The sequence below is a fragment of the Salvia hispanica genome, chromosome 5, assembly GCF_029641045.1.
Source record: "Salvia hispanica isolate PSC_SH4W2 chromosome 5, Shi_PSC_v1, whole genome shotgun sequence".
Lineage (NCBI taxonomy): Eukaryota > Viridiplantae > Streptophyta > Magnoliopsida > Lamiales > Lamiaceae > Salvia > Salvia hispanica.
Genome location: NC_142696.1, coordinates 46,674,707 through 46,698,765, shown reverse-complemented (window position 1 = coordinate 46,698,765; position 24,059 = coordinate 46,674,707). Strand labels below are relative to the sequence as shown.

The 24,059-nt window shown below is 38.9% G+C and overlaps 2 protein-coding genes across 4 annotated transcripts; both read right to left on the bottom strand.

Annotated features, from left to right (window-relative positions):
- Window positions 1-795: 795 nt before the first annotated feature.
- LOC125187948 (ABC transporter C family member 12-like) lies at window positions 796-9,392 on the bottom strand. The gene is made up of 28 exons (XM_048084630.2): window positions 9,026-9,392; window positions 8,209-8,576; window positions 7,914-8,092; window positions 7,791-7,830; window positions 7,541-7,691; window positions 7,329-7,443; window positions 7,159-7,239; window positions 7,019-7,043; window positions 6,869-6,925; window positions 6,700-6,765; window positions 6,554-6,628; window positions 6,342-6,449; window positions 6,035-6,169; window positions 5,788-5,894; window positions 5,596-5,689; window positions 5,284-5,451; window positions 5,014-5,154; window positions 4,722-4,922; window positions 4,545-4,643; window positions 4,306-4,458; window positions 3,831-4,219; window positions 3,571-3,751; window positions 3,161-3,484; window positions 2,325-3,081; window positions 2,115-2,236; window positions 1,775-2,020; window positions 1,283-1,691; window positions 796-1,178 (listed from the first exon to the last, which is right to left on the bottom strand). The coding sequence occupies exons 2-28, from the start codon at window positions 8,542-8,544 to the stop codon at window positions 1,087-1,089; spliced, it is 4,851 nt and encodes a 1,616-aa protein (XP_047940587.1). The 5' UTR covers window positions 8,545-8,576; window positions 9,026-9,392; the 3' UTR covers window positions 796-1,086.
- A 687-nt stretch (window positions 9,393-10,079) lies between these two features.
- LOC125188961 (ABC transporter C family member 2-like) lies at window positions 10,080-23,949 on the bottom strand. Of its 3 annotated transcripts, none has more exons than XM_048086090.2 (28): window positions 23,697-23,949; window positions 22,756-23,202; window positions 21,882-22,060; window positions 21,176-21,215; window positions 20,596-20,752; window positions 20,390-20,504; window positions 20,209-20,289; window positions 20,051-20,075; window positions 19,311-19,367; window positions 19,095-19,160; window positions 18,524-18,598; window positions 17,877-17,984; window positions 17,150-17,284; window positions 16,458-16,564; window positions 16,275-16,368; window positions 15,887-16,054; window positions 15,319-15,459; window positions 14,848-15,048; window positions 14,604-14,702; window positions 14,345-14,497; window positions 13,697-14,079; window positions 13,130-13,313; window positions 12,637-12,960; window positions 11,683-12,439; window positions 11,445-11,566; window positions 11,098-11,343; window positions 10,596-11,010; window positions 10,080-10,520 (listed from the first exon to the last, which is right to left on the bottom strand). In XM_048086090.2, the coding sequence occupies exons 2-28, from the start codon at window positions 23,086-23,088 to the stop codon at window positions 10,423-10,425; spliced, it is 4,863 nt and encodes a 1,620-aa protein (XP_047942047.1). In that variant the 5' UTR covers window positions 23,089-23,202; window positions 23,697-23,949; the 3' UTR covers window positions 10,080-10,422. The 3 variants fall into 3 exon arrangements, with proteins under 3 accessions (XP_047942047.1, XP_047942049.1, XP_047942048.1); XM_048086092.2 differs by having other exon boundaries at window positions 23,566-23,704; XM_048086091.2 differs by lacking the exon at window positions 23,697-23,949 and adding an exon at window positions 23,401-23,553.
- Between the last annotated feature and the right edge of the window lie 110 nt (window positions 23,950-24,059).

Below are 24,059 nucleotides of genomic sequence, written 5' to 3'. Positions count from 1 at the left end.
ATAATACTATTTTTTTATAAAATTAATAAAATAAAAAAGAAATGAAAAGAAAAAGTGTGTTAATAGATTCCACCTCATAAGAAAAAAGAAATTTCTAATATTTTAATCCATTTTATTGAATATCACCAATGACACATTAATATGGTCATTAACAAGACTCACACACAAAGTAAACGCATATAACAAAATTTATACATTCATATTGTATAAAGAAACTAATCTAATTCATTTAAATAATTTCAATTTAATATGTCCCTAGAATGGCCAGTTCTCCGGCGGATCTAATATTTAAAATCAATTGAACTGTTACAACAACGTTATGGATTATTATTATATTATTAAAATAGTAAAATTATTAAGAACCCAAGTTGTGTGGTACCCTGGCTGTGAAGTCAACGATTATTCTTTTGGATATTTCACTAAAGTAATCATATTAGCTTAATTTTTTAATCAAATGTTGGAATCTAGTCCGGCAACGCAGTTTGATATGTTCATATGAGTGACAAAAGATTTCATTTTTATGGAATTAAATCGTCTAGAATCGATATATATATATGAATTAGATGATCGTAGTTTATTCATTGCTTATAATTCGATTTCCGGTGAGTGAAAAATAATGATTTAAAGTTTGTCACTTAAATATGAAAGAATGAGATGGAACTATGATGGGTCGTGAAGCCCACACGTGCGACAGTTGGTCTTTTGGAATAGTCATTGGTCATGGTCTCGGACGAACCAATGGTGGGAGCGCCCCGGGAAGATGCAGTTCACATTGTACATACAAATTACCAGACCTTTATGTAACATGAGCTTTTATTAATATATGGATTTGCTTATCCAGATTCAGTGTGAAATTTAATGTTACAGTTGATTTGTTCTTACATTATAAGAGACATCCTACTACTCAAATTCATTTCAATGTAATAAAAATTGCAGTGTTGTCACCTCTGTTTCTCCCATATCCCCAATTTCATGCTCTTGAAGTTGAAACTCCCTTCCACCTCCTCTTCCCAAGTATGCGTTGGGAAGACGTCGAACGAACTATCTGTTCGGACAAGTTTTTGGAACCAAGTTAGTTGATTACAGTTAAAGACCATCCCAATTGTCTGAGACATCTTCCAATCCAATTGTAGGTTGCTGCAGTCCATTTCTTGCCAACCTGCTTATCTCAGCAAGACCTAAAATGCAGAAAGAAACAGTAAAAATCAAACCAAGTCAAACAATGTAACAAAAAACTTGGCTTCTGTTTGCATACTTAAGAAGGTTTCAACATTCAACACACCTTCAATCACTCTGTAGAAAGCCGACCACCATGTGTGTCTCGACACCTCAAACTGTTCTAGCGTCTGCTCGATCTCCTCGTCGTGCTTCCCCAACAATACATCCTGCAGAAGCACTACTGCATCCTTGGTTTTGCTGATCACATTGCTGTTCTCCTCGAACCCGAGCACCTGCAGGTCCCTCACCGCGGAGCTGAGGTTGGCAGCGAGGGCGTGCTGCACAGCAGCGTTCCAACGCGAAGATAGAAGCCATGACGCCGTCTCCCCATCAAAGCGGCCTCCTCTGTCCTTCCTCGCAACAACCAAGCCTCGGAGGTACTCAGCATTGGCCTGCCCCGTGCTCTGCACCATCTTGGAGAAGGCACTTGTTTCGTTTTCAAGGAGCTTTGCAGGAGTGTCATACTCGACCACCTGAAAACGAAAATTGGTATAGTGATGCTAAAACTGCACTGATCAAGAACTCGAACTCAGACTCATGTGAAGACGAGGCATACCTGGCCAGCATCAAGAACGAGGATCTGATCGCTGTCGATGATGGTGTTGAGGCGATGAGCGATTGTGAGCATCGTGCACGATTTGAACTCTTCCCGGATGGTTTTCTGTATAAGCACATCGGTAGTGACATCAACTGCAGCTGTTGCTTCATCGAGCACCAGGATCTTCGACCTACGAAGCAATGCTCGAGCAAGACTTAGCAGCTGCCTCTGCCCAACGCTGAAGTTCTCGCCACCTTCCAAAACCTTGAGGAATCCCCAAAAAACATCAATCAAGTTAGAAGTTTCAAAAACAATATTTTCAGTTTCAATCAAAATGAGGCCTATCTTTTTTTTTTACCTCAGCATCCAAACCCAAAGGATTTCTCCTGATGACATCCTTCAAGTGTGCCCTCTCTAGAGCTTCCCAGAGGTCCGGGTCGTTGTGTTCTCCAAACGGGTCGAGATTGAACCGAACGTTACCTATGCAAAGTAATACAAAGGTGAGAAACAGACACCATAGATCAACAATGTCAGTAAAAGGGTAGAAGAAGAAGAAGATGAAGTGCACCTGAGAAAAGCACAGGGGACTGTGGGATGATGCTGAGAACTTTTCGTAGATCAGTCAATCCGAATTTCGCAACATCACATTCATCAATTAAGATCCTCCCTCTCTCAAGCTCCACAATCCGGAACAATGCATTGATCATGCTCGATTTACCAGCACCCGTTCTTCCAACTATACCAACTTTTTGGTGTGGATTGATGGTGAAGGACAGTCCCTTGAGGACGGGAGGTAGCCCGGGCCTGTACCGGAGGGACACATCTTCAAACCTGACCAATCCCGAGGACGGCCATCCAGGTGGGGGACGGCTTCCCTCAATCACATCTGGAGCCTCAGCTGGCAAATCTATGTATGTTCCAACGCGTTCGACTGAATTCAAGCTGTTTTCTGCGCGGCTTGCTTGCCTCAGCACGTTGCTCAGCAAGTTGGTGATGTTCAAGGAGTAACTGAGGAGCAATCCCATGGTAGATGCAAATGCCACTTGGTTTTCAGCTCTCTGATTCTGCATAACTGCAAATGTTGCTGTCAACCAGATCATGATGCCTCCGAGAGTCTCCAATCTTATGGTCAGCCAACGATTCGAGCTAAAGTTAACGAGAGTGAATCTGATGTTGTTGTCCATGGACTTCCCGTTGATGGTGGCCATCCGGTCATAAGCCTTGTATGCTCGGATTGAGGACAGCCCGTTCAGCGCCTCCCCAAACTGTGCATACACGGGTGACCTTGTGATTGAGTCGAGACGCTTCACTTCCCTTGAGGTGCTCTGCCATTGATTGAATGGATCAATATCAAGCAAGTACGATTTCAAGAGAGAGAGGGTGAAACGGAGAGAGAGAACCAACCTGATAATAGAGATATGCTGCATAGAACAAGATGAGCAGTGGCATGATGGCCCACAGAGACACAGTGCTCACAATGCCTATGAGCACAAAAGTCGAAAACAACTGCCATAGCTGAGTAAGGAAGCCATTGACCAGGCCAGCCACATTGCGGTCAATATCACCAAGATCCTTGGCAAATCTGTTGATCACACGGCCTATGGGATTCGTGTGGAAGAACACCATCGGAGCTCTGAGTATAGCATTCAGCATCGAATCATGAAGGCGTCTAGCCGCCTTGAGGCTTGATGTAATCAGCCAAAATGAGTTTGTCAATGTCACTAACACCTGCATTTAGTGATGTAGTGTCTTAGTTTCTTCTTCAAAGACAAACATCTCGGAAAAATACAAGAAACCAGATTTGTGACTCGTACCTGACCAAAAGACAAGACTGCATAAACTATGATATAGAAACCAGCACCATAACTCTCCGAAGTACTCTGCTTCGTCCACACGCTAAGCCACGTGCTACTTGAAACTCGAAGAGTTTCAGTCAGTGTGTAGCATGTGAGCAGCACTGATACAGCTAACAAGCCGCCTAATGCATTTTTGTACCTGATATAGTGACAAGAACAAGAGTCAGTAAGCTTATTAGGTACTGCAAAAGATCTAAGGTGTGTTTTCGAGTCGTCACCTCATCAAAACATGCCAGCTGACAATCCCCATCTCCCTTTCCTCTTGCTTTATAAGAACTGATCTGCCTTCTCTCATCTTTCTAGTCGAGATTGCATCTTTTGGCACCTCATTCGTATTAGGATCAGAAGAAAGAGAAGGCGATGATTCGTCACAAAGATCCATCTCTTCACCGTTATAATGCATATGCTCCTCCATTTTGCCTGCATTTTCCATTAGCTTCTTGAACAGCACACCATTCTCAGATAGCTCCTCGAAGGTGCCCTCCTCTTTCACCATACCTTCGGAAACTAAGATTATGCGGTCAACCTGAGGAAGAAAATGCAACTGATTTGTGACAAGGACCCTTGTTTTCCCTCCCAACGCTTCCTTGATGCAATTATTGAACACCTGGATTGGAGAAGTGATAGTCTCGAGTCATGAAAAACATTTGAAAGCTACACACAGTGTTGAAATTGGATTTTGATCTAGGATACCTGTCGAGCAACATTGGCGTCCAGGGCGCTCAACGGGTCATCAAAGATGTAAATATCTGAGTCGGAATACACAGCCCTGGCCATTGAAACTCTCTGCTTTTGGCCTCCACTGATGTTCACTCCTCTTTCACCAATCTCGGTGAGATCACGGCCCTGAAGAAAAAAAAGCAATGAGTTCTGTAACGGATGCTGCAGAGCAACAGAAATGAAGTTTGAACCACAACGGTCAGAAACTTAACAGGAAGCAACTCAAGGTCATGGCGCATTGAAGTGACATCTATGGCCTTCCAATATCTTGCTGGTTCAAACGCAGATCCAAATAATATATTGTCGCGTACCTAAATCAGATCAAATATTATTGACATTAATGAAACGAGTAGCTTGAAAAGGAAAAGGATTTGAAGTTTGTTACTTACTGTTGCATTGAAAATCCAAGAGATCTGAGGCACATAAGCCACAGATCCTCTGATTTCAACGTTTGCATCTCCAAGTGGAGGAAGCTCTCTCAGCATTGCTGATATTAGCGATGTTTTTCCTTCTCCGGTGCCACCAACAATTGCAGTTAGGCTGCCAACTGGTATATCCAGATTCACATTAGACAATGTGGGTCGTTCCGCCTGTTATTTGTCAAAAACTTGGCATTTATTGTGCGTGAAAACATGGAAAATTGGTACAAAAGCAAAGTCTAGTAACAGATAAGATTTTGACCTTAGAATCCCACGAAAAGTTTCCACCCTTGATCGAGATGGCAGGAAGCTCCGGTGCGAGAGGTGGATTAGGCAACAAAATTCTCTCTTCTGCAAGCAATAGTTCTTCGAGACGTTGGAGAGATACATTTGCATTAACAACCTGCAAATACAGCACAGTGAACATGAGAGATCACTTCACCATTGAGTTAAATATTACAGTAGACTTTGGCTACACTGTGACATGTGCGAAAATTCACCAATTACACCATTAAGGCGAACAAAGACAAACCTGAGTGATCAAATTAGGGAGCATATTTAGGGGGAACCGCAGAACACCAAATAAAGCAAGAGACGTAAAAGCTCTGGAAGGTGTGAGATCCCCACCGAGCAATGTGAACGTTCCAAATGAAATCACAGTCACAAGGACTGGTATGCTGTTTAGTATGAAAGTATTCCACTGCAAAACCATGATAAGACATGGATACAATGTAAATTTTGGTTTAAGTTTAGGTAGAAAAGTCATTTTCACCAAAATCATATATCGACTGAGATGAGTGTATTTAGCTGTTTTTCATTTTCTTTAATATGAATCACATCATACCGCTTGGAGCATCTGTGCTTTCCTGAGCCATGACAGCTCATCATCCCTCAGAACATGAATTTTGGATTTAAAGCTCTTTTCCCACGCGTAATACCTGTTATGCATTGAGACGAAAAGGGAGTTAGATTAACTAGGTTATGGCAGCAATGCTGAGGTTCAAGTGAATAAAAATGGTACAGTTTTTATACATACTTGACAGTATCCATAGCTGCCAAAATCTCGTTCATTAAGCCGACTCTCTTGTCTGTTCGTAGCAATCCTTCCCTGGATAGCTTTCGCATCCTACTGACGATAAAAGTCTGCTTGCCACAAGCAAATACAAAATTAAAAACAGCTTAGCTAAAAAGGATTGGGATGAACAGATTGTTACTATAGAAGAAAGCAACACGGTGTTGAGGAGGAAAACTTTCCATCAATGGTAAACGAGAAACTAAGTTACCTGGATTGGGAACATCAGGACCAACATAAGCGAACCAAGAAGCGAAGCTACTCCTAGCTGCTGGTATAGAAGAATCATGGCCATGATAATTCGAAACGGGGACGACCACAAACCATGAAGTTGTTGGGTTATTTGCTGAAAGATACAAGAATCGGATTAGGAAAAAAACCATATGAGACAGAATCATGTAAAATTGCAAATACTTTATGCCATAAACCAACTTCTAATACTAAAGCAGATTGAGTATTTGAGTACAAATTTAAAGACCATTCCAAAATAAAATGCATCTTAGCACTGTGTGAAATACCTGAAGTGCATTAGCATCCGTTGTGATCATGTTTGTAATTCTTCCGGATGGAAAGTTCTTACGAGCTTCATGGGTTAGCCTTAAGGATTTGCGGAATATAGCAGCCACCTATATGTAACAGTATATATTGTTCAAGCACAATATTTTTAGAATGTCCGAGTTCTCATCTTTTTGAAGATAAATACCAACATCTGTGTAGTCATAGAGATTACCAGAGTGGATCTTAGCCTGAAGCCAACACGCATGACATTCTGAAAATAACGAGCCTCACAAAGTACTCCGATTGACTGAACAGCGAGAGTTGACATTAGCAAATAAACAATTGACTAGATTGAAGGGAAAGGAAGGAGAACCATACCACGCTGAAAAATATCGACAGTGCATAGATGTAACCGACCCAAGCTGGATCACCATTCTCAAGAGACTGCGAGAAGCGTAAAATGAGTTGTAAAAACCGACCCCATGTTGGCTTAATGTAGTTCTTGTAAAAAAGGCTATCTTTATCTAGATTGCATTTTCTGCAGTACCTGTAGAAGATGGTTCAGTATAACAGGTCCGGCAAGCTGGGAAAGATCACTACCAATCTGCAAGATTCCAGAAAATGGCTCGTCTTTAAAGATACGAAAAGACATAAATTAATATGAATATATTTGGCAAGCAATGAAACTGGTGTTTACTTTGAAGATGCCTCCATACCAGAATCTGCATTGAAATTTACGTAGAAAAAGTTAGTTCGAATGGGCTAACCATGTTTCAGATGGCTATAGAATATATTAAATTGATTAAACTAAGATAAACTGAAGAATCGGTCTTATACCTGCCACCAAGGCAACGATTCAAAGCACGCAAAAGCCATGGTTTTGATCTCTGAACTTCTTCCTCCCAAGATTTGTGGAATCTGCAAAATTCGAAATTTTTTGAGGTTACAAATAAGTTCATCCCATGCTTGCATAGATGGATAACAGAAAAAAAAATCTTGATACAAACTTTCTGCTCAATGTCTCGGTCTGATCCCAAGAGTCCAACTTCCAGACATCTTTCTCGGTGATGGGTCTTTTATACCCTTGCTGCATTAGGGGAGTCATCCAGTTGAAGTAGATCGCTACATGCGGAAGAGAACAATATCAGTGAGAAGGTAACTGATATGAGTAAAATCAAAAAAATGAGCTGTGTGTTACAGCTAGTATCTTTACACTCACCAGAAAAAATATTTGCAGATCTCTCGGGACATACTTGCTCTCCGAGAGGCTTTTCATTCTTGGTGTCATCCACAGAGTCGGGTAGTGGAACGTAGCCTGGATATGATTCCAATTTTGGCACATATGCAAGAAGAAGTATCCCTAGCAATACCTGCATAGAAGATAGTTATTCAAACATTGAAATTATAAATTTTGGAAAGCTCATTGATAAACATAAATGAACATAAGATTTGATTGACATTTTAATTACCTGGAATAAGACTGAACTAATGAACAAGTACAGTATCGACCTGCAGATGGACAAATAATTCGTGTGTGAAGCTCGGAAACATCAGATACAAGTGAAGGTTTGGGGGGAAATTTAGAAACTTACTTGGCATAGAATTCTCTAAGTGGGAAGATGAAGTTAAAGATCACTGCATCTCCCACTAAAACATACATTAGTCCAAATCTGATGTACCATCTGAACTCTTTGACGTAGGTTCTGGTTTCGACAAGCAGCATTACAACCATAGAGCACCACGAGAGAATCTCAATGCCCAAATGCACCATCTGCAGAGCAAACAGGCAGCAATTAGACGAAGATCGTAACTACATTGCATATTCATAAAAGAAACAATACCACATTAACGTGTTCAGAAAAAGATCGATGGTGAGAAGCTGCAGACCTCATAAGGTGCAAGACCCGACTCTTTATCAAAATTGAAGATCGATACGCCCATAACCAGTCTGTACAGTGGCTCAGCAGCGCAACAACTGAACAGCAAGGCCAATGCATAGTTGTAGAAATTTGATCTCAAGCAGTAGCGTTGGACTTTCGAGCGAAAGTTGATGAGCCACACTCTATATAGGCACATGCCAAGAAGAACTAGGTGAGAAACATTTCCCACCACAGAATCAATGGCACAAGGCGTATAAGCACCAAAGGCGCTGTCGGTTTCTTGAGCCCAAATGCCATTTGCCACTGGCCGGCAAAACCAGACTAAGGGATCGTCTGAGCCCATGCTTCGGGTCAGAAACCGTGTGCCACGTGCTCCTGCAAATCAAGATGACAAGGGGTGCCTTATCAATGTGCAGAGAATCGAATACAAAGGCAACACCAAAGCATACAATCAACAACAATTTCTCAAACTTAATTCTAGCCTACAATCTCTTCTTATGTTTGACACAGAGCACAATGTAGGATTTAGTTTGTATTAATTGAATCATCCCAGTAATCACAAGACAACAACTTCTTGAAATCAAGAATTGCTCTAATTTCAACAAATTTAATCCACTTGATCACTCAATTCCAAACAGGAAAATGGAACCAATACTAAACTCAAAACAAAAGAGTAACTTGAAACACCCCACATTCAAATTTCCCTCCAAATATCAAGAAATCAAACACTGAGTGCTAAAGATTTAAAAATAATAATAAAATAACATCCAAAAGAAACAAGAATTAGTAGAGACAAGAAGAGAAATCAAACATAAATCTCGTACCACTAGTGTTAGGAAGTTCTTTGCCAATGCCAAATGTCTTTGCATGAGAAGTGAAACGGTGCAAACAACAGTCTCACTTCTTCCAAGACATCGATCACATGGAGTGATGGAACACACTTATAAACAAAAGATAGCTCCAATACTAAAATAGGATAAATTAAGATAAAGACATAGGCTGGAAGGCTATAAAAAAGGACAAAGAGACAAAAAGTGGCGAGCGTCATTGCTTACGAACTCCTAGTCTCCTAATCTGGAAGTATAGAGGTTTTTTGGGTTTTAGAGAGAGAGAGAGACTGTAGTCAAAGACAATTCAGTTGTATTTCTACTTTGGATTGATTGAGAAAATGGTGTTTCTTTTCACATAATCGGGGGCCGAATCATGATTTCGTTGTTGGCTTCGATGATTGATAAAATGATGATGTTATTTCAATTATATAAGTGCGGTACAGGTGGCAAATTCTACACCTCAAATCAGTTATGACAGTGACGTTGTTGATTGGAAACTATAGATCTCATCTAATCATCAGACAAATCTATCTTGCTCGTGTGATATTTTTTTCATAATTTGCGGTAAATTTAGTAATGACAGATATATGCAAATTAATAAATTTATTTCATTTTAATATCGGTAATAACATGTATCCCAATAGAAAAAATTAATTAAATACTAATGATATAATCTAATCCATTTCGATAATTTCAATTCATTAACCGCTTTAAATTCAAATCTTAATTAATTAATTAATTAAATACTATAGTACTCCCTCCGTCCCGCTTAAGATGACACGTTTTCCCTTTTAGTTTGTCCCAACTAAGATGACACATTTCCTTTTTTGGAAACTTTCTCTTTCCAATTAATACACTTAACCATTTTTTCTCACTCCTATTAAAATATCCATCTTTCTTTATCTTTCTACTTTAATACTTACACCCACATTTTCTCTTTCCAATTAAACACTTTTACCAATAACTCCTAAAATCCCATGCCGACTAAGCAATGTGTCATCTTAGCCGGGACGGAGGGAGTAGTATGGAAACTAAAAATAAACACAGGTTTTAACCGAAACTAAAGGTTAAATGAATCCCAATAGAAAAAATGGAGGAATTCTTGAAGTACAGTTTTCCCTCCAAGTTTTTCTGACAGTATCTAAAAAGTATATATTCAAATAGGAGTACATCTTTTTGTGGAAAATGACATGAATTTAGTAAGTGGTAAAATAATCAAAGGGCCTCAAAATTTACTAACAAAAACTAGGATGTTACAGCTGTGGAAAGTCTCAACAACAGACTCATTTCATGTTCAATAATTCCCTGCAAGAATGGCTGATTCTCCGGCAGGTCCAAGATTTTATTCGACCTAAATCATTCCTGCAGATGGCAACGGGCTGAGATCCGGCCTACATGCCGGCTTGGTCCCAGTCGATTGTGGTTCGGTCATCAAAATCATCCCCTTGATGGAACTTGTTGCGAGTGAGTCGGCTCATCGTGGCAAGTCCTGTACAAGGAGCTCAAAAATGTTGAAAAGTATTCACAGATTTGTTGAAAATATTGGGTTTCAAAAGGAGTTTACCTTCAATCATTTTGTAGAGAGACGACCACCAACCGTCCTTAGAAACGTTGTGCTTTTCGAGATTCTCTTCGATTTCTTTGTCGTGCTTCCCCTCCAGCACTCCTTGGAGCGTGATCACGGCGTCCCTTGTTTTCCTGAGGACGCTGTTGTCCTCATCGATCTCCAGCTGCACGAGGTCGTTCTGCGACGAAGTGAGGCTGACCGCGAGCGCGTACTGCGCGGCTGCAGCCCAGCGAGACGAGGCGAGCCATCTCCGTTGCCCATCCAGCTGTTTCTCTTTTGCGCGCTTTTCGCCCTCTCTAAGCACGAGGCCACGCAGATATTCGGCGTTTGCAGTCCCTGTGCTCTGCACCATCTTAGAGAATGCACTGCCTTCTTTCCGCAGCAGTGCTTCAGGAGTGTCGAATTCGAGAACCTGGCAAACGAGGAAAAGACAAGTCACGTTATGCAAGGAAAACGACACAAAGTAACCGAACGGGGGAGCTATTCGACGGTTACACACCTTGCCAGCATCGAGTAGAAGGATATTGTCGCAGTCAATGATGGTATTCAAGCGGTGAGCAATGATCAACATTGTGCAGGATTTGAACTCTTCGCGGATAGTCTTCTGGATGAGCGCATCGGTTCTGACATCCACAGCAGCTGTTGCTTCATCAAGAACTAGAATCTTTGATCTCCGAAGTAATGCTCTAGAAAGAGACAATAACTGTCGCTGCCCGACACTGAAATTATCCCCTGCTTCAGAGACCTTAAAATACAAAGTAAAAATGAGAAAATTGGAAGTTCAAAAATGCATCCCAACAAGAAAAAACCAAAATGCATCAGAGGCAGAGAAAAAGATTTATCTACCTCAGCTTCAAGGCCCAAAGGATTCCGCCTGATGACATCTTTTAGGTGTGCCCTTTCTAAAGACTCCCACAGGTCAGCATCATTGTGTTCGTTGAATGGGTCAAGATTAAACCTAACGGTTCCTTTCCAAAATATAAGAAGGAATTGTCAGGCTAAAAATTAATACAACATGGACGGTTCAGAAAGGAAATCATATGGTGCGTCTTAATTAAAATTAAGGTTTTAAGATTGCCCAAACCTGAGAAAAGGACAGGCGACTGTGGAATGATGCCAAGAACCTTTCGGAGGTCCATTAATCCAAACTTTGAAACGTCACAATCATCAATCAGTATTCTTCCCTTTTCCAGCTCAACCATTCGGAACAAAGCATTTAGCATGCTCGATTTCCCAGCCCCTGTCCTTCCAACTATTCCAACCTTATCACTTGGAGAAATGCTGAAGGATATTCCATGTAGAACAGGAGGGAGTTCTGGCCTATATCGTAGAACAACATCTTCAAATCGAATGGATCCAGCGGAAGGCCAGCCGGGAGGTGGGCGGCTATCCTCAATTATGGCTGGACCTTCTGACGGCAGATCTATATAAGTGCCAACGCGCTCAACAGCATTCAAACTATTTTCTGCCAGACTAGCAAGTCGTAGAACAGCAGTCAATAAGCTTGTAATGTTCAACGCATAACTGAGAAGCAACCCCATTGTAGAGGCAAACGCTTCTTGGTTCTCTGCTCTTCCGTTCTGTAAAACAGCAAAGGCTGCTGTAAACCAAATCATAAGGCCTCCTACTGTCTCTAAACGAATGGCAAGCCAGCGGTTCCCACTCATGCTAACAAGAGTAAATCTGATATTGTTGTCCATTGAATTCCCATTGATGGTGGACATCCGATCATGTGCTTTATATGCACGAATAGTTGAAACACCATTAAGTGCTTCTCCAAACTGGGCATACACAGGAGACCGACTGATGGAGTCCAAGCGCTTTACTTCTCTGGCTGTGCTCTGCAAACATACAATACACCATCCTAAATCTCGAGCCCCTCCAGTATCATAAGTAAATAAATCAGAAGCAACCCATAATGTCATTAAAGAGGTAATATGCAATATGTATAGCACAAAATTTGAAATAGATAGCATTTCCTAAACATTGAACGACATATCTATCAGCAGTAGTCTAATTTAATATGGAAAGTGCATACCTGGTAGTATAGATAGGCTACATAAAACAAGACCAGAAGAGGCATAATGGCCCACAAAGACATTGTACTGACTATTCCAATGAGTACAAATGTTGAAATAAGCTGTGACACTTGACCTAGAAACATGTTCGCAAAAGGAGCGACAGTTCGATCAATGTCACCTAGATCCTTGGCGAATCTATTGATGATTCGTCCAAGTGGATTCGTGTGAAAGAACACCATTGGAGCTCTAAGAATAGAATCTAGCATGGCATTGTGCAATCTTCGGGCAGCATAAAGGCTTGAAGTGATCAACCAAAATGAATTTATTAAAGTAACCAGAACCTGAGATTTGAAGATTTAGGGAATGATTAATTTGTATCATATAGCAAATAGAATGTTAAAACAAAAGGCAAAAGTGAACAAAGCTAGTAGTACTAACTATTCGAAGAAGGTATGCCAAGATAATGAAGTTCCTTTGAAATATAATCGGAATGACTAACAGAATACTTACTTGACCAAATGAGAGGAGTGAATAAATCGAGTTGTAGTATAATGGCCCATGTGTATCCTGGTGGCTCCCTTCATCTGTCCAATAACTTAGCCATGTACTGCTTGAAATTCGCAGGACTTCCGTTGAAACATAGCATGAAAACATAATCATAACAACCCAAGCACCTCCTAAAGCATTTTTGTATCTGCGACATTAAAAAAGGAATGTAATCCACAAATCAGTATACAAAATGGAGTATTACTTAGTAGATGCAGTTTCTACAATTTTATCGCATATCTATAACATCACACAAGACACAAGCCATATCAAATAAGTAAACCATAGTGACATTAAATTTTTCAGTCGGTCTTTTCCTTAAAACTCATCAGCAGATTATCATGCATTCAAGGTGTGACCTACAGATCAACCTAACGTCATAACTAGCAGGAGCATAGAAAGACACGACGAAGACAAAATTGGAAAGTATATTTCCAATAAATGGGAAGCATATTTCCTCTAAAGCATGAAAGTAAGCTCTGACCAGCATTTCAAACTCATTCTTATTAGAAGGAGAACTGTATTATCTACCTCATCAAAACACTCCAGCTCACAACACCAGTTTCTCGTTCTTCCTGCTTTATAAGGATAGACTTCCCTTCTTTTTTGTGTGTGTGGTTTTCATCTCTGGACATCTCATTGTTCGTACCATTAACGGTGGGCTTAGAGTCTTTATCATCAACTTTTCCAACATCTTCTGGTTCTTCTACATACTCTTCCATTTTTCCAGCATTTTCCATCAATTTCTGGAATAGAATGCCATTGTTTGAGAGCTCTTCATATGTTCCCTCCTCTTTCACTGTACCTTCATGCACCAAGAGAATTCTATCCACTTCTGACAGAAAATGTAGCTGATTCGTGACTAGAACTCTTGTTTTCCCTCTTAATTCTGTTTTGATGCATTTCTCAAAAACCTAGAGAAGCAAGTGGAAGAACATTACTAATACTATTCCATGCATCAGCATTTTGAACGGAAATTATGGCCACAGTTAATCTTTAGACATAACCATCAATTATACCGTTTTTCAGCTTACAAAATACTCATTATCAGACTACATATTGAAAAACAGAGATGGCTGCCGTAATATTAAAAGCAGACAACCAAAAGAATGATGGTTCTCTCATGGCATAGTTGCAGTTGGGTGATTTTGAATGACATTTGCATATTGGAAGACTTACCTGACGTCCTACGTGTGCATCCAGAGCACTTAGAGGATCATCAAATATGTAAACATCTGAATTAGAATAAACAGCCCGAGCCAAGGATACCCTCTGTTTTTGCCCTCCACTGATATTGACCCCACGTTCTCCTATTTCAGTAAGATCACCACCCTATCATAGGAATATTCGTGGTTGCAAATAAGTCAGAATATAAATTTCTCCAACTCAGTAACAATAGATATAGTTGACCATGCAATGATGTTTATAAGATTCTTACTGGCAGTACTTCAAGATCATGCTGCAGGCAGGTTATATCTATCGACTTCTCATACCTTGCAGGTTCAAATGGGGAACCAAACAGTATGTTGTCACGGACCTAAGAACAGAAATTTTCATTTGATAAGGTCAAATCAACTAAAGTTAAAATGGTACATTTTGCAAAGTTACAATGTCACTAACTTGACATAGACTTGTCACATGAACAAGCACAAGACTAGTAAAGAAAGCACTAAGGAACTCACTGTAGCATTAAAAATCCATGAAACTTGTGGTACATAAGCAACATTCCCTCTGATGACCACATTTGCATCTGCCACTGGAGGAAGCTCTCCAAGCATTGCTGACACAAGGGATGTCTTTCCTTCCCCAGTGCTGCCAACAATAGCAACTAAGCTACCGATTGGTATATCCAAGTTGATATCTGACAAAGTTGGCCTTTCTGCCTGTAATAGATATTTAATTAAGTCGCAGAGGTTCAGAAAAAAAGTACTCCATTAGTATATGTTAACCAGCTATCTGATAAAGGAAGAAAGTGAGGAGAAATCGAAGAAAAATAACTCTAATTGTGTCACGGCACATGATAAAGTAGAAAGATGGTAAGGCATGTTCCACTCACAGGACCACAGGACAGATCAAATGAGTACATAGTACACCACTGAGGTTCAAACTACACAAGAAATACAATCATACAAACAAGTGTAAACTTAACAAACCTTTGCCTCCCAAGAAAAGTATCCATTCCTGATTGAGATAGCTGGTAATCCTGGTTCAATGGGTGGATTAGGAAAGAGAGCTTGTTCATCGGCTAGAAGAAGGTCCTCCAGACGTTTCAGTGAGACATTTGCGTTAACAACCTGTGAAATCACCATAGTAAAAATATGTATATATGGTTCAACATCTTAGATCCAAAACATGAAAATAGAGTCTCAGTTGAGATCATGCCAATGTTCAAATAATTATGAGTCAGATAGTGCTACACTAGACTAGTTAGAACCAATGGAATTCATAAAAGATGGTCAATCATGGTTCAAGGAATGCTAATGGAATCACATGTAGTTGATATATCAACCAAAGCAACGGCATATCAAGAGTGTATGAGTAATAACTATACAATCTAATTAAGGATCCTTACAGAGATTTGCTTATACATTTAAAATGTAATTGGGATCCTGAAAGAAGTTAGATCACAAGCATACCTTAAAGATATATAAATATAAAGAAGATCAGAACTGCAAAAAAAAAAAAAAGGTTGCAGTCCATATGACAGATGTAAAAGGATACCTGTGTTATAATATTTGGAAGCATGAAAAGTGGGAAACGTAAGACAGCAAATAATGACAGAGATGTGAAGGCCCTTGCAGGTGTCAAATCTCCTCCAAGTAAAGTGAATATACCAAATGAAATTACAATCACCACAACAGGTACGCTGTTAAGCATGAAACTGTTCAACTGCAAATCAGAAAAGTAATGTCATAAAACAAACTTCAAGAATTGGCACAACAAAAAGAATAATTGGGGGGAAAAGCGTAGGTGAAATTTAAAATTAATTGAACAGTTACTAAATAGATGATGTCGTGAAGATAAAGCAGTGAATATGGAAACAAATAACACAGATTTTACGAGGAAAAATAAAAGACTGGAAAAAACTTGGCTAGTGAGGAAATCATACAGCTCCAAGCAGCTGAGCTTTCCGGTACCATGATAACTCATCATTCCTGACAATTTGAACCTTAGTCTGGAAACTATTCTCCCATGCATAACATCTGCATCCATTATGGCAATACAGAAGCTCATAAAAGAGATGCATAATGTGAAACACGGATTAAGAAATTGTATAGTACATAGACCTTACTTGACAGTATCCATAGCAGCCAATATTTCATTCATGAGCCCAATTCTCTTGTCTGTACGTTGTAATCCTTCTTTTGTCAGCTTTTGCATCTTGCTTATAACAAATGTCTGTTCGATTAAGTCAATTGCAGACAGAAGTTACTACCAAGCAACATGGAAGGGCTTGATAGACTCCAGTAACAAGGGCCCCCAAACCAAAGAGTCAATATTAAGAACTATGCATGTAGAACAGGTAACTTTTGGTGATATTTCGTTCTAGATTCTACTGAGATTAAAAGCATAAAGCAACATGTAAATGACTCCAGATTTAACGTAGACAATAAACATGTCTTTAGTTATAGTCAGATATATACTTGGTATTTCGTTCATCCCATTTATGTAAAGTCATCTAGGCTTCAATGTGATAGGTCATAGCCTTCTTAATCTTATTAAATTGTTAATTATCCATTCATAAGATGGTTGGCTGCCGGACTTTGGACATCTGCCACACCAAATCACCTCAAGAGTCCAGACCAAAGAGCGAAAAAACAGCACTATTTCTCATGTAATAAGCTTCAAAAAATGGATGGCACACTCATATAAGTTGATCAGTTCAACGTATTAGTCATTATATCTTTAATCTCTTCTACGCGTCCACACTACCTTGAGGATAGATGAATTAGCCAAAGAAATCTTTAGGTCAGGACCCTATACCTGTATAGGAAATAGAAGAACAAGCAAAAGTGCCCCGAGAAGAGCAGCAATACCCAGCTGCTGGTAAAGAAGAATCAGGGAAACAATAATTCGGAAAGGGGCTGACCACAAAGTGTGGAGTGATTGACATATTTGCTGCAAAAAAAAAAAGAACGTAGAGTAATATTAAGCAATGATTTATACGATCAAGTTACAAAGTAATAGGAGTAGTTAAATCATTTTAGTATGTGTTCAAACAAGAACCCGTGTATAAACATCATGCTCTCCTTTTGAGTTTCTCACTTATTATCCCTTTAATAAACAGGTAAACATTGAAAAGAACTAAAACGTGGCAAGCATAAGAAGAAAAGAATGGCAATGCGACCAATAGAAAAGACAGTTTCATTCACTGATCACCTCAGCAATGTCCAGTTTGGAAAAGGAATAAAAAAAACATAAATGTCTTCCATAGAGTTTTTGGGCATAAAAAAGAAGTGTTGGGCCATCAAGAAGAAATTCAGCTTGGCTCACCTCATGCTGAGATATTGTGCAAACAATTTTCAACAAAGATAAGTTGGTGCACATGGAAAGTCCTACCTTTGTAAGTTATATAATCGTCTTGCCTCAGCCTTACACACACTTTGAAGGTATTATTTATATTATGTCAGATAAAACCAGTCCTCAAATTTTCATGCATGCAATAATGAAGAACCACAGCTCATGCTTCTCAGCAGGAAATGAAATATACCTGAAGAGCTTCAGCATCTGTAGTCATCAAATTAGTAATTTTACCAGATGCAAACATTTTGCGGCTCTCATGAGTCAACCTTAAAGATTTGCGGAAAACTGCAGCAACCTATAAATAATTTTTAAGATTAATAAGAATCTTGCAGAACGAAAATGCTACTCAAAGTACATACAGTGGCCCTTTTTAAATTGAAACACTCTCCAGTCTCCTCCCACCCAAACCAAACTTAATATGGAAACTGAAAGGATAACTCACAAACTAAAGGATATTCATACCAAATACTTCCTCCATCTATGAAAAGTATACAACGTATGACCAGCACACGTTTTAAGAAACTAGTTGGTGGATACTGGTGGGTGTGTTTTCAGTGGATAAAGGGTATTACTAAAGGTCCCACTATGTAGAAAAAGTGTATTTTTTTGTTAAAAAGAGGTGTTTGTAAGGTTGAGATATATAATAAGAGTGTGAAATCATGCACTAAAAAGGGAAGTTGTATACTCTTTGCGGACACCCAAAACAAAAATTTCTGTATACTTTTCGTGGACTGGTGGAGCATATATATCAAGGACTCAAGCTTAGATAGATCAAGAATTAGTTTCCACAATGAGGATCACAAGACAATAGGAGACTCCAGAAAGCTAGCTTACCAAAGTTGATTTTAGACGATAGCCAACACGCATGACATTCTGAAAATACTGAGCTTCGCATAACACACCAACTACCTGAAATTTATGAATGAAAATGAAGGTGTGAAATCCATCAATTACAGACTACGATCTTCATAAGTGGGATATAGCAACCAAAACATTGTTTCAAGCACTGTCACATGATCATCAAGATGCATGATTGTTTAGAAGGCTAAAAAGTATAGTGCAGCAAAGGTATCAAGTCTACCGCAACAGAATCATAAACTAAGTAAGCTCTAACTGAATACAAAGGACTGTTTTTAATCAAATATTCCTAAATAAGCGGTGAGTTCCTGGATTCCCTTCACTAGTTACTCACAATCCAGTGTAGCTGCCCAATACCACCATTAACATAGAAGGTAAAGGATATAAAACATGAACCTGAGTTCTTAAACCCACAAGCAAAATAAGTGGACTTTCTTAAAATGAAATGCAAAGTAGAATGCAACATCATTACCAAAGTAGAATACAAGTGCAGTAATTATTCTAAAATCTAAAGTATGACAAGGGAAATGGTAAATTCATTACGTACCACTCCAACAAAAATTGAGAATGCATAGATGTAACCAATCCAAGCTGGGTCTCCTCGTTGCATTGACTGTAGATGCCACCAATAACAATAATAAGCTAACATCCTCCTGCATGCTCAAGGGGGCTTGGACTTCTTTTTCTTTATAAGTGAGCTAGCTTGGGGATGACAACAAAAGTGTGCATGCAGCTTCTAAAAGGTAAATGCAAATAAACTAACCTCTAAGAGAAGGTTGAGTATAAGGGGACCAACAAACTGAGAAAGATCATTCCCTATCTGCATGGTGGAGAAAAAAGTTCTCATGTTATGCAAGGGAATGCCATTCAAATAGCCCCACCAAACTCAAAGGATAAAATGTTAGTGTGAATCTTCTTAGCACATAGAATTCTGTGGAAAATCATTTCAATCTACATTCAAGAGATCAAAAACTGATAAAAGAGATTCAAGCAGTAACAAAATTTAAAGATGGTGTGCTAATCGGCTAATCTAAATCATGTAAGCACATAACTGACCTGGGTAGATCAACTAGCCAAACCACATGGCATTAGCATTATATTAACAAGTAACAACATAAGGAGTAGTGCCCATAACCAACATTTGACCAATGTAATATGATGCTCGGTGACTTCATCAATATAGACAATGGATTAGTTAGTCGCTGAAAGATATTCTTGGGAAATGCGGTTTTACACTAACACATCCATAGAGAGAGACAAACACAGGCACACACAAACATATATGCATTTGTATGCTCATGTATATTGATTATATACTCATGTTGTTTCATGGCTGAATCCACATATTACTCCTGGTCTGCAACAGGTCATAAAGTGCATGTAGAGAATGACTGAAACAATCCCAGTTCTGATTGTGTAATAACACTTTAATAAAATGAAAAAGCATTGAGCATCACTAAATGATAAAAATGTCAATAAGAGAAGCCAATATCAGTTTACTACCTTCCAGAAGCCTCCCCACCAAAATCTGAGAAAAATTAGGAAAAAATAAAAAAAAAGCAAAGAGTCACGATATTGAACAATAGATAGCAGTATAAAAATTGTATGAGCATATCATGTCATGAAGATATAATTTGCAAGTATTGGTTTACAAGACTAACCTTCCACCAAGGCTACGATTTAAAGCTCTTAACAGCCAAGGTTTGGGTTTCCGAATCTCCTTAGCCCAAGATTTTTGGAACCTAAACAATTTATAAAGATAATGATTAGCTACTAAGCAAAAGAGAGGGGGAGGGGGGGGCAGTAAAAGAAAGGTACTGTAGATGAGCATTTATAACATACGAGTCATTAAGTGTTTCTGTTTTATCCCAAGAATCAAGTTGCCAAACATCCTTCTCCGTGAGAGGCCTTCTATAACCAAGTTTCATGATCTGGCTCATCCATGAGTACGTAATTTCTGAAGCAGAAGCAATAACCAATAATTAATTGAGAGAAATATGAGGGTAAAAGTAATAGCATCTTTTGATGAGGACACTGTAATAACGTACGAGAAATTAAGTTGGCTCGTCTCTCAGGACAAATTTGCTCCCCTCCAGGAAGTTCTTCATAAGCAGTATTGTCCTCAGATTCAGTTTGCATTGGGGTATATCCCGGATAGGGATCCAAATCAGGGATATAAACAGCCAAGAGGACACCAAATAAAACCTGCACAAGTAACAAAGAATAAACTGGAGCTCTGCACGGACAAGCAGATTAAGAAATCAAAGAAAGACTTCCTAGGACAATATTAAGACATGATAACCTATTATTCTATCAAATCCACCATCACCTAATTAGTCATTATGTGAGATGGAACCTACTCATTGATGATGGCCCACTTTAACAAGGGCAAAATCAATTTATATTTGCTTCCTTTTAGTTTTTTAGTTCAAATGTCCACCAAATTTTTACAGGATTCACAATGATTGCCTTATGTAATCTTCAAGTTGTAGCATTTGGATCCAAATGAAATTGACAGTGAATACATCTGAAAGAAGGGTGTTGCTGGCAAGCCTCATCTCACAAAAGTGTCATGAATTTCCGGCTGAAAATTTATATTTGAGATATGAGAAGTAGGGTGAAACAAACCTGGACAGCCACTTCACTAGCATACAAAGCGAGAACTGACCTGCAAAGACAAAATACAAACTAAATTGAGAATCCCTAAGTTGAAACACAATACCTGTGCATGATATAGCTCCAAAGCAACAAACTCTTCTAAGATGGAAGAAAGAGGAAAAAAAGAGAGGAATTAAGCGGATGAAACCCCAGGACATACATTACACTATTTTGCATTCTCCATCCTAAGACTGTGTCATGTAATTTGTCACAGATCCAGGAGTGAAGGGATACAAACCAAGTAAAATTATTTATATAAACAGTTTGGTCAAGAAACTTCTGTGATTGGTGCAGCAATGAACTTTAAGTAGTCTATTAGATTTCATGTAATCGCACAGAAGATCTTGGCAATACATTCGCATGCCATGGGCTTCAGCATAATAAAATAAAGTTATATTTTTAGAATAAGAAACATAGATGTAAAACATAGTCCAAAGGTTGAAATAAACAACTTGACAGTGCCTTGCATGAAAATTTAAACCAGATGAGGACAGTTATACTTGACATGCAATGCCCAACTGCAATAGACAAACAATAACCAATGCAAAGCCAATAAAGAGACAGTACAGTCTTTTGTACGAGTTTAAGGGAAATTAAGATGCCATAAAACTATAAATTTTAGCATCAGTGCATACAGATATTAGTTTTCTCTAAAATTGCTAAAAAGAAGACTAACCAATCATAATACTCCTTGACAGAAAGAACAAGGTTCAGCATTACAGCATCTCCTACAAGAGCATAAATGACCCCAAACCTCACAGACCAACGTGATTCACGGATGTACACCTTTGTCTCCAGTCCAATCATTAAAAGCATAGTGCACCATGTTACAGCCTCAATGACTAAAGAAGCCATCTGCAAGCATAAAAATATAAGTTTCATGCCCAAACAAGAGCAATTTGTTGAGCTTGTTCTGAATAACATGACAGATTGCAATAAGCAATACATGCAAGAGACGCACTTATAGTATATATTTTGAATTAGATATTCACCCACTCTGAGTTATAGTCAGTAGTTTTCTTATGTTTTATTTCTTAAAAAGTCATCGAGCATTTTTAGTTGCATAAAGTCATGGGCTATTCAAACACTGAGTTTTAATAAAATATATGTATTCCAATATATATGGAAACACACATCCAGTGGTATATGGAAAATTGAAACCACCACCTAAAAAGTAAAATTAATTATGGATGCAGATTACCTTATAGAAATCAGACAAGCCAAGCTTCAAAAATCTACGAAAGTTCAAATAACTTTGCACAAAATATAGGTGTTCTGTTGTGGCGAGGAGATTAGTCTCCTTATAATTATAACAACATAAATGAGCATGAATGTCTGAATATCATACCAATTTTCATAAAAATGTAAACAGAAGGAGTTCAAATTACTTTGCACAAAATATTGATGAATGCTGTGAAATATTATAAATGCAAAGTAATCCTAGTAACGAGCTTCATAAATAACCTGCTATTTGTTTAAAATTACCATTTCTTTAGGTAGACTAAGTGAATCCTTGCACACAATATCATAAGAGAAAGAAAGCAATGCACCTCATATGGGGCAAGACCAGGCTGGCCGTCCACGTTGAATGCTGAAATTCCCATCATCAATCTAAACAAAGGTTCTCCAGTACAATAAAGAGCCACCAGACCCAACAAATAGTTGTAATAATTTGATTTTAGGAGAAATCTCTGAACTGAGAAGTCTCTTTTCATCCGCCATAGCCGATTTATGCACAACCCCAGAAGAACCAGATGGGAAATGCAGATAACCAAAGAGTCAGTTGCACACGGGGTGTAAGCTCCAAATGCATTTTCCACTGCTCTTGCCCAGACCCCGTTCTTGACAGGTTGGCAGTACCACTCAAATGGCTCGAAAGCCATTTCAATCAACTATGACTCCTATTCTTCTTCAATTCTGCACGTATATATATCCCCTTGCCTCAGCTCTCCCCTGTTTTCTGAAGACGCCGTTCAGAACGAAATCGACTAGTCCTCCTGCAGATATTCAAGTCAAGATTATCAGAATATGTAATCTGGAAACTCAGCATATCATACTATATTACTCTCACTCCTATTAAAGTCAGACCAGTAGTAAAAATCTATTTCATCCAAATAAAGAAAAAAACAAAACAGATTTTAGTCAGCTAGAAAAGGTTACTATTCTACATGAATATTCACACAATCAGGAAATACTTTAAATTAGGCCTTCCTCATAATCACTGCGGGAAATTCAACTACTGGAACTGAAAAATTCAACGTCGGACAAACCAGAAAACCAGCAACCAATCGAAACTTCAATGAGCACAACGTGAAAACACAACATAAAACAAAAAAATAAGATCAGGAAAAGAATCTGACACCCGCGAAAACAGGATAGGTTGCAAAGTGCGCCGAAACACAAACAAACAAACAATAAAAGAGCGATTAATAATTAGCACAAACGAATCCACGAAAAAAGTAGCAAAAAAGGTTGGTGATTGTGTCAGTACTCGGCAATGATTCCGGGGCACACTTGAGAAAGGAGAAAAGGTTCCTTTAGCGATAGGGTTGAGAGAGAGGCAGTGAGCGGCTGTCAATTGTCGTAGAGTAGTAGTGGGTGGGGCAGAGTGAGCGACTGAGAGAGGAGTTGAAGATATGAAATCTGCCTTTTTCCCCAATCAATTCATCGCCACCACCATTGCCAAATCTCTCTCTATTTCTTTATGTTTCCTTTCCTCTATGCAGAGAGCTGAATTTAAATATTTATAGTCGACAAAAACAAAGGCAGGCGTCACCGCTTACATAGTTACATTATTCATGGCGAATCTCAATTTTGGTTGTTGTGCAGCATAGTGATTTTGAAAAGCCAAATT

Bases quoted from the DNA above. Each gene is read 5' to 3' on its own strand.
- LOC125187948 (XM_048084630.2), bottom strand. From the start codon at position 8,544: ATGGGCTCAGACGATCCCTTAGTCTGGTTTTGCCGGCCAGTGGCAAAT. The intron at 7,692-7,790 runs GTAATTAAAATG...TCTTCTATGCAG, and splicing joins TTAGTTCAGTCTTATTCCAG to GTATTGCTAGGGATACTTCT. The intron at 3,752-3,830 runs GTGACGACTCGA...TCACTATATCAG, and splicing joins AGCTGGCATGTTTTGATGAG to GTACAAAAATGCATTAGGCG.
- LOC125188961 (XM_048086090.2), bottom strand. From the start codon at position 23,088: ATGGCTTTCGAGCCATTTGAGTGGTACTGCCAACCTGTCAAGAACGGG. The intron at 16,055-16,274 runs GTATGATTTCCT...TCTGATTTGCAG, and splicing joins AAGCTCAGCTGCTTGGAGCT to TTGAACAGTTTCATGCTTAA. The intron at 11,567-11,682 runs GTTTGGGCAATC...TATTTTGGAAAG, and splicing joins GTCGCCTGTCCTTTTCTCAG to GAACCGTTAGGTTTAATCTT.